At 37.5% G+C, this 10000-nt stretch overlaps 1 protein-coding gene across 4 annotated transcripts in view; it reads right to left on the bottom strand.

Annotated features, from left to right (window-relative positions):
• Positions 1-10000, bottom strand: part of LOC144955856 (LHFPL tetraspan subfamily member 6 protein-like) — a 38394-nt gene that overhangs the window by 10987 nt on the left and 17407 nt on the right. For all 4 annotated transcript variants that reach the window (XM_078886068.1, XM_078886066.1, XM_078886067.1 and 1 more), the window contains 2 exons: positions 1368-1769; positions 1-112 (listed from right to left, as the gene is read on the bottom strand). The exon at positions 1-112 is cut by the window's left edge and continues 24 nt beyond it. In XM_078886068.1, coding sequence (XP_078742194.1) covers positions 1-112; positions 1368-1619 — 364 coding nt within the window. In that variant the 5' untranslated portion in view covers positions 1620-1769. The remainder of the gene's footprint in view (positions 113-1367; positions 1770-10000) is intronic.

Genomic DNA, 10000 nt, shown 5'->3' with positions numbered 1-10000 from the left:
GCACCCTTGCCACTTTGACAGTGACAATGTCCCGGAAACACAGCGATACCAGGGCTATCAGCGACAACAGCAAGGCCAGGAATGTCCCGCTACCAACGGCTATCGTGGACATCTGTACACAAAAAAAGGAAAAAAGACAAATAAGTCAACTAGAGATAATAAATTTGATGACTTGAGATTTCATAAAGCGTTAAATCCACTAAATAATAGGATTCAATAGTCTGATGTCACGTCCGTCCAGCAACCAGCAGCTTGGTTCTAAACAAAGAAAATCGGTACTTTTTATTCTTCATGCTGACTAGAACTTTTTCAAATGTCATGTGATCAGATGTATGTATAAAAGTCAAAACATGATCAGATTTATAATGGTTTTCTCCTATGGATACACTTTTATGCTCGTCGGAAAAAGTATTTCATTAGGCCGTCCGCCATTGTTTCGATAGTTTAGAACCAGTTACTAAGTTACTATGCATCATTACAAGAGAAGTGACGTCAAGAATGTTGAACCCTATTGTGTTCTCAATTAACAACATGGCTTAACATGTGGGACAAAATTTATACCGTCGGCAATGCGCTTTAGGAACTACTGATTTTTCGACAGAGGCAACGCTGTTATCGGCTAAGTTAAAAAAAAAAACCCAACAAACTTGAATATTTGTATATCAAAAAAAAAAAGTTTAGCTTTATATAGCGCAATATCCACTAAATATGCTCAAAGCGCTTTACAAGGGGTCCCTGGTCAACAGAAACATTTAACATGTAGGACGGGACATGATACCTCTTAGGCGATATTACAATTTTTTTCGGACAAAGGCAACGCTGTTAACGGTCAGGTACTCATTTTACACATGAGTACGGTGAGAGAATGTGAATAAAGAGCTTTTTCCAAGGACTCAACTATGCGCCAAGCGCGAGACTCGAACCCAGGACCTTCCGATCCGAAAGCGAGTGTCATTCCACAAGACCACATAGCCGTACTAAAATTAAAAACTAAAAAACAAAATGAATCTATCGGCTCGGTTCATTGAATTCTCAGGTTTGATTATTTCTTTGGCAAGATGAAAGTCTTTTAATAGATCGATATTTGAAGGACACGTTTTCTGGCAAAAAGTCAAAATTATAGGTATGTGTTATTTCAGAGCGCGACAGATAAATATCTGTGTTTTGATTGGTCAAAAATCTACTTGTGTCCACACCTACCCACAGACTAGGGAGCAGACCAGACAACAGCCACTTTTTAGTGGCTAATCGTCCCTGGTTGTATAACATAAAAAATAAAATGGCGGCGCTCGATCTCGCCCTAGCCACTTTTGATGACGTTTTCCTACCTGTTGTCCCCTCTAGTCCTGCATTCTCTATGCACCTACCTGCCAAAACAAACTCGGGATATCCATAAATGTGCTGTATCTGCCACACTCCTCCACGACCGTCACCGACCCATCCCCCTTGACGATTGGGTACGAACATCTCCGGAAAATACCGAAGTAGAGCGGAAATACTCCGTCGTCTGCAACGAACTGTCCCTTTATCCAATACGGGAAATAGAATCCAAGAGCAGACGACAGTGAGGCGATGAACGACGTCACAGCCCAGAATTTACCTACACAAGTTGCAGTCATTGTTCGTGTAATTTCGATTCAAGTTGTGAGAATGAGGCATTAATTAATTTATCACATTAATTATTCATCGTATCTTCCTATTTGTTGAATTTTCATGTTCTCCATTTTCCTCTCTCCAAAACAACGGTCCCATTATTCTGTCTTGCAAATCTGAGGGAAATGAATGGAAAAAACAAGCATATTCGATTTCAATGTAATTCAAGTGTTTGTAATAATATTTGTGTCAGTGCATGACATAATCAGTCGCAAGGCGAACATTTGGCATTTTTTTTGTTTTGTTGCATTTTCTGAAAGAATATGCTTCCCCAGAGCATTCTAATCTATATTGGAAGTACATTGGATGACTTTTCGTGAAGTTATGGTCAGACACATTATCCGCCACCCTGGTTTGGAAGTACTCGCCTTGACTGGAAAGATGAATGGAAAAAGAATAAGAGGAAGACAAAGAATAACTTATTTGAAAGGGATAAGAACTTGAACAGATGAAGCTGAGAAAGGTGGCGCTGCTTTAATAGAATTGGCAAGAGATAGATCAGCTTGGCAGAAGATGACCTCCGACGTCTCCTTCAGATATGGAACTACATGATGATGATGATGATGATGGTGGTCAGATGTAATGGGAGAGGTATCCAGCAATTTTTCTCAAATTTCATACTTTTTCAACTTGACTAGCTGTAAAAAATATTTAGAAGTGAAATTAAGCTTTGATATTTCCCCAAGATGTACAAAAAGGGTTGATTTAATCATTTATGACAAGAACTCATTTTGGATAAAAATTGACTTTCTAACTAAACTTGGCCATATCTCAGTTCAAACCTTTTCACCATCCGACTGATTACGTCATTCACTGTAACAAATTATTACCTCCATAAGGATACAATTTCACGTATGCTTATATGTGACATATCGTCCCAAAACGGTATTATGTCGGAACGAACCAGATGCTTAAAAGCCGAATTAAATGTTAAACTGGTCAAAAATTTAAATTGTTGGCATTAGCACCCTAAAATATGGTGTCCATTCTCCTCAATAAAACATACAAACTCAACACAAGTCTGATGTTTCTGGCTATAAATTCAAATTTCAATATCTTAACCAACCCTACTTAATACCGTTTTGAGAAGAAGGTTCACATATTAGGAAAAACAATCCATGATAATGATAAAGCTTATGTTAGATCTTGACAGATAGATAGCTAAAAAATATATCTAATATTCATTTTATCATAATGTAGGCTATAATGAAATAGATTCTTAAAATAATATTATAACAAAACTATATAATTAGAAATTGAAATATTATTAATAATAATAATGGATTGTATCTGTCAAAATGGAGGAGGAGAGAGAGAGAGAGAGAGAGAGAGAGAGAGAGAGAGAGAGAGAGAGAGATAAAGGGAGTAAATGTGACTCATAAATAAGGGAATAACACAAAACAAACGACGTTTCGGCCTTTGGCCTTCTTCAAACGTCGTTTGTTTTATATTGTTCCCTTATTTATGGAGTCACATTCATTCCCTTTATCTCCCCGCCATTCAATCGGTCATCCCCCCCCTCCCCTTCTCCCCTCCCATCCTCCTATCCAATCTCTTTTGGAATCATAATATTGCTCAAAATAAATTTTCAAAGTTAAATAATTCAATTTATTAAATCCCAAATGGGCCGTCGCTCATACTTATAGAGATCAGCAAAGTCGAAAGCGATGTGCAACTCCGTGGAACGAACTCAACAAAACTTTATGGGTTCCTCTGTACCAAAAAAAAACAAAAAAAAAAAAAAAAAAAAAAAAAAAAAAAAAAAAAAAAAACAAAAAAAAAAAAAAAAAAAAAAAAAAATATATATATATATATATATATATATATATATATATATATATATATATATATATAATATATATATACACAGAATTGTAGCTTCCGGTCTATAATTGGCAATACAGAATCCGCTAGGGGGTATTTTGTCAACACTAGCAACAGCAGGGGCCAAAGTTATTAACGTCGATTTTTACTTTTATCGTTTATTGGGTTCCCTCTCGCTCGCGTTCAGTCAAGAAAGGTGTCGACACGAGACGCCTCCTGTAACGTTGGTTTTTACAACCAATCAAAACGTTGTAATTCGAAACCATCATTGTTGATTGGTTGCCAAAAACGAAAGCAAAACAAAGAGTTGCTTGAATGAACCATCGTAAACATAATGTGAGAAGGGTAAGCTTAAGTTATAGCGTGGGGGAGGGGGGGGGGGGGGCGTTTTCAGTAATTTGTGTTTAGAAAAAAATTCTTCGTTCAGGTGAGCTGACATGGGGCTATTTCGAATGGCTTCAGATAATGTTTACTAGCTATCACGTGATTCTCAGTATTAATGCTAGTGAAAAAAAAGAGCTTTTAATAGCGCAATATCCACTAAACGTCCTCAAAGCGCTTTACAAGGGGTCCCTGGCCACCAGCAACATTTTAACATGTAGGACGGTACATGACGCCTCTTAGGCGATATTTGATTTTTTTTTTATCGGACAGATACAACGCTGTTAACGGCCAGGTACTCATTTTACACCTGAGTACGGTGAGAGAATGTGAGTAAAGAGCCTTCTCCAAGGACTCCACTATGCGCCGAGCGAGGCTCGAACCCAGAACCTTCCGATCCGAAAACCAGTGTCATACCACTAGGCCACATAGCCGCACATGGAATAAAGGTGGAAATCGTGCGCATGCGTCTCTCGTCATTGCTTCCGGTGAAAGCGGCTTGAGACACTTCACCGAAAACGAGGACGAGAGAGACGCATGCGCAATACCAAATTGACGTTCTCTCTGTGTGACGTCCAATCAAGGGACGCTACTCTTCCGCTAATCTCATTCCCTATAATGATAGAATGTGACTAAATACCATAGACATTACTAGATAGCCACCAATCCTGATATTTCGTGGGCGATCACAGACTGTGTCACACCGGCTGAAACTCTTTTTTGTCTGAGTTGGTTTTGTTTTTTAAGGGTTTTAAGGCGCTTGCAACACATTAAGGTCATATCACCACCAGTATAAAGGAAGTAAATGGGATAGTAAAAAGTTTTAAAATTACAATTAAAGCATCCAAGAAAAAGTAAGACATAGGGGAACTGGGAACAAATAGGGATCATATGTAGATTCCAAGAATGGGAAATTAAAAAGCTCTAGAATTACAATCAAAGTATCCAAGAAACGGTAAGACAAAGGGGAATTGGTTCAAATAGGAAACAGATGTAGATTCCAAGAGCACACTATCAAAGTACTTAGTTTGAGATCACCTATAAGTCTCGTCCAGACATAAACAGAGACCCCCACTAAGAGGAACACACTCAAATGTTTACAAATCATATATAATACGTAAACAAAACACAATACAGTGCTTAATAGAGAGATGATTTACAAGGAAAAAAATATCATCTCCCAAAACTAACTATTCATTTGACTGTTTCCCTCTCAGCACGGGCATCCGGCCTGGACCAGGACAAAAACAAATAATCTAATTCCATGACAAAGACAGGAAGCAAGTTGGAAAACAGATCTAGAGGGATAGAAGACACAGCAAGTACCTCCCTGCGCATAGTTGAGTCCTTGGAAAAGACTCTTTTCTCACATTCTCTCACTCATCGTACTCAGGTGTAATTTGAGTACCTCGCCGTTTACAGCGTTGTCTCTTCCCGAAAAAAAGATTGCAACATCGCCTAACAGGCGTTATGTCCCGTCCTAAATGTTAAATGTTGCTGTTGACCAGGGAATCCTTGTAAAGCTCTTTGAGCACATTTAGTGGATGTTGCGCTATATAAAAGCTCAATCCTTTTTAAATATTATTTTTAAGTGAGGTGCTACACCACTGAATCTATAGACTACCAGTCACCCAACACGACACCAATTAGAGCCAGCAAATTTTGACGATGGCCTGGTCCGATGTTTAACATTCCGTGTTGTTGAATGGCGGCAGGACAAATTATTATAGAAAAGGCCAACCTACATACACACTTCCAAGAATTTTGGAACCAGAAAAGTAGAGGGTATGACGTCACGATTTTCTCTATTGTAGTCTGCTGATGTAAAAAGACCTTCTTCAAAGGACTCAACTTTACGCCGCACGCAACGGGTCTCGAACCCAATTCATAGCCTGTGATTCATAGTGGGTTACGTGAGGTGCTACATACACCACTAACGCTATAGATAGTTCGAAGATGACGTCACTCAAGTCTTTGTTATTGTTTTTTGCCATCCGCGTTTATGAGTATTGCTCACTGAACTGTATTAACCTGACTATATACGTTCATGGATACACACAGTTGTTTGTGTTGGTCCGTTATACTTCCGGTTGGCAATGTTGTGAGCTTCTTGGCCAAGCGCATACTATCTATACACTACCAGTCACCCCACACGACACCAATTAGAGCCAGCAAATTTGGACGATGGCCTGGCCCGATGTTTAACATTCCGTGTTGTTGAATAGCGGCAGGACAAATTATTATAGAAAAGGCCAAACTACATACACACTTCCAAGAATTTTGGAACCGGAAAAGTAGAGGGTATGACGTCACGAATGTTCTTCCCTTTTGTTGTCTGCTGATGGAAAAAGACCTTCTTCAAAGACTCAACTTTACGCCGCACGACTTGGGTCTCGAACCCGATTCATAGCCTGTAATAGTCTTCAACAGTCGTAACGTCACTTCCTTCCTAATGACGCATGGTAACTTAGTAACACTGGCTCTAAACTATCGGAACAATGGCGGACGCCCGTATGAAATATTTCTCCGGCGAGTATAAAGCGTATCCAGAGGGAAAAAAACCCATAAATTTGATGATGTTTTGACTTTTACACATTCTGATCACAAGGCATATGAAAAATTCTAGCCAGCATGAAGAATAAAAAGTAATGATTTTCTTTGTTTAGAACCAAGATGGCCGCCGTTGCCGGGCGGCGTGACATCAAACTACTGAATCCAATTCATAGTGGGTTACTTGAGGAGCTACACCACTGAATCCATACACTACCAGTCACCCCACACGACACCAATTAGGGCCAGCAAATTTTGATGATGGCCTGGCCCGATGGTTAACATTCCGTGTTGTTGAATGGCGGCAGGACAAATGATTGTAGAAAAGGCCAAACTAATTTCATTGTAATGGCATTATCTATGTACTTAGCTGATGTACTCAGGAAAAAACACGTATTTAAAAATTTGGCCAGGAAACTCGTCCTTATAATATCGATCGATTTAAATGACCTTCATCTTGGCAAAAACTCTCAAACCTGGGACTTCGTGGAGTCTTTGGTTTGAGAGGTTTTTTTTGCCAAGATGAGGGTCATTTAAATCGATTAATATTTGAAGGACGAGTTTTCTGGCCAAATTTTTAAATACTTGTTTTTCTCGAATGCTGGAGTTAACTTGCATTTATCTCATGGGTGATTCAGTCTTTGTTTTAGAGCGTGTGAAAGTTTATGAAAAGAATATTAGCTATCCAGTAATTCGATTCTTTTTCTTTTAATGATTTTATAGATAACACTGTGTTCACTAAATGTGCTTATAGAGCTTAACAAGCAGTCCCAAGCCAACAGCTAGCACCATTTAACACTTGACACCCCCCCCCCCACACACACATACAAACACATACATACACAAACATACAGACACATACATATAAAAGCACACACAGACACGTTGTTGTTGTTGTTTTATTTTTGTTTGTTTTGTTGTTGTTGTCGTTTTACTGTTGTTGCTGTTGTTGTTGTTTTATTTTTGCTGTTTTTTGTTGTTGTTGTTGTCGTTTTACTGTTGTTGCTGTTGTTGTTGTTTTATTTTTGCTGTTTTTTTTGTTTGTTGTTGTTGTTGTTGTTTTATTTTTGCTGTTTTTTTTTTGTTTGTTGTTGTTGTTGTTGTTTTATTTTTGCTGTTTTTTTTTTGTTTGTTGTTTTGTTGTTGTTTTATTTTTGCTGTTTTTTTTTTGTTTGTTGCTGTTGTTGTTGTTTTATTTTTGCTGTTTTTTTTTGTTTGTTGTTGTTGTTGTTGTTTTATTTTTGCTGTTTTTTTTTGTTTGTTGTTGTTGTTGTTGTTTTATTTTTGCTGTTTTTTTTTTGTTTGTTGTTGTTGTTGTTGTTTTATTTTTGCTGTTTTTTTTTGTTTGTTGTTGTTGTTGTTGTTTTATTTTTGCTGTTTTTTTTTTGTTTGTTGTTGTTGTTGTTGTTTTATTTTTGCTGTTTTTTTTTTTGTTTGTTGTTGTTGTTGTTGTTTTATTTTTGCTGTTTTTTGTTTGTTTGTTGTTGTTGTTGTTGTTTTATTTTTGCTGTTTTTGTTTGTTTGTTGTTGTTGTTGTTGTTTTATTTTAAAGGTTTTTTTTCTTCTTGTTGACTAGCTGTTCTGGCAACCCTAGTTTATCGAAATATGAAATAATAGTTCGCTATATATATATATATATATCGGTGTACCTTTTTGAGATAACCGTAACCTACAACGTAATTTTGTTGAAAAGAGAATCGGAATTCAAGTAAACTGTTTGTGGCATTTGGTGAGTAGTATTTGGTTACCGGGTCACGAGAACAGTGAGTTGTTTTTACGGAGTTAAATAGATGAAAGTTTTAGAGGAACTTTAACTCATGACAAGACGAATACTCAATTGTGGTCCTTCGCCTCAAAACGGTATTAAGTCGGGTTGGTTAAGCTGTTGAAAATTGAATTTATAGCCAGAAATATCAGACTTGTGTATAGTTTGTATGTTTTATTGAGGACAATGGATACCATATTTTAGGGTGCTAATGCCAACAATTTAAAATTTTGACCAGTTTAACATTTAATTTGGATTTTAAGCATCTTGTTCGTTCCGACATAATACCGTTTTGAGACGATGGGTCTCAATTTGCAGTACTTGTAAAGATTTAGTGAGACAAGTAAATTTAAAGAGTTTGCATGGTCTACAAGGTAAATCAAAAATAAAATGCCAATTGTTTAAAGAGAAGAGAAAAGTATGGAAGAGGAGGAAGAGGAGGATGGTGGAGGAGGAGGGGGAAAAGTGAAAGAGGAGTTAGAGAGGGATGATGATGATGATGATGATGATGATGATGATGATGATGATGATGATGATGATGATGATGGAAAAGAAGAAAGAGAAAGAAGGAAGAGGAGGAAGAGGAGAAGGAGGTTGATGAGGAAGAGGGAGGTGAAGGGAAGGAGGATGGGAGGAGACGGAGGAGAAAGATGAGGAAGAGAAAGATAAGCAGGAGGAAGATGAGTAGGAGGAGGAAGAGGAGGAATGGAGGAGGAGGGGAGAAGATGGAATAATAAAAAAGGAGGAGGAGGAGAAAGAAGAAGAAGAAGAAGTAAAGAAGAAGAGAAAAGTATGGAAGAGGAGGAAGAGGAGGAGGTGGAGGAGGAGGGGAGGAGAAGTGAAAGAGGAGTAGAGAGGAGAGATGAGATGAGAGAGAAGAGAAGAAGAAGAAGAAGATGAGAAGAAGAAGAAGAGAAAGAAGAAAGAGAGAAGAAGGAAGAAGAAGAGGAAGAGGAAGAAGAGAGATGAGAGAGAAGAAGGAAGGTAAGAAGAGAGAAGAGATAGAGAAGAAGAGAGGAAGAAGAAGAGAGAAGAAGAAAGAAAGAGGAGAAGAAGAAGAGGAGAAGAAGAGGAGAGAGAAAGAGAAAAGAAGAAGAAGAAGAAGAAGAAGAAAAGAAGAAGAAGAAGAAGAAGAAGAAGAAGAGAGAAGAAGAAGAAGAAGAAGAAGAGAGAAGAGAGAAGAAGAAGAAGAAGAGAAGAAGAGAGAAGAAGAAGAAGAAGAAGAAGAAGAAAGAAGAAGAAGAAGAAGAAGAAGAAGAAGAAGAAGAAGAAGAAGAAGAAGAGAGAAGAAAGAAGAAGAAGAAGAGAAGAAAGAAGAAGAAGAGAAGAAGAAGAAGAAGAAGAAGAAGAAGAAGAAGAAGAAGAAGAAGAAGAAGAAGAAGAAGAAGAAGAAGAAGAAGAAGAAGAAGAAGAAGAAGAAGAAGAAGAAGAAGAAAAGAAGAAGAAGAAGAAGAAGAAGAAGAAGAAGAAGAAGAAGAAGAAGAAGAAGAAGAAGAAGAAGAAGAAGAAGAAGAAGAAGAAGAAGAAGAAGAAGAAGAAGAAGAAAGAAGAAGAAGAAGAAGAAGAAGAAGAAGAAGAGAAGAAGAAGAAGAAGAAGAAGAAGAAAAGAAGAAGAAGAAGAAGAAGAAGAGGAAGAAGAAGAAGAAGAAGAAGAAGAAGAAGAAGAAGAAGAAGAAGAAGAAGAAGAAGAAGAAGAAGAAGAAGAAGAAGAAATTAAATAACATTTAAGTTACAATGAAGCAGCCAGATGAAAGGATTAAATGATAATCTAAACTGTTACCATAATGTTCAAGTGATTACAATCAGTTCGTACCAGAGTCTACTTAT

Source organism: Berghia stephanieae, chromosome 10 (genome assembly GCF_034508935.2).
Source record: "Berghia stephanieae isolate SIO BIC M18660-M18661 chromosome 10, UCSD_Bste_1.3, whole genome shotgun sequence".
In the NCBI taxonomy this organism is placed as follows: domain Eukaryota; kingdom Metazoa; phylum Mollusca; class Gastropoda; order Nudibranchia; family Aeolidiidae; genus Berghia; species Berghia stephanieae.
The sequence above is the reverse complement of the archived record's forward strand: the minus strand, read 5'-3'. Positions and strand labels throughout refer to the sequence as shown.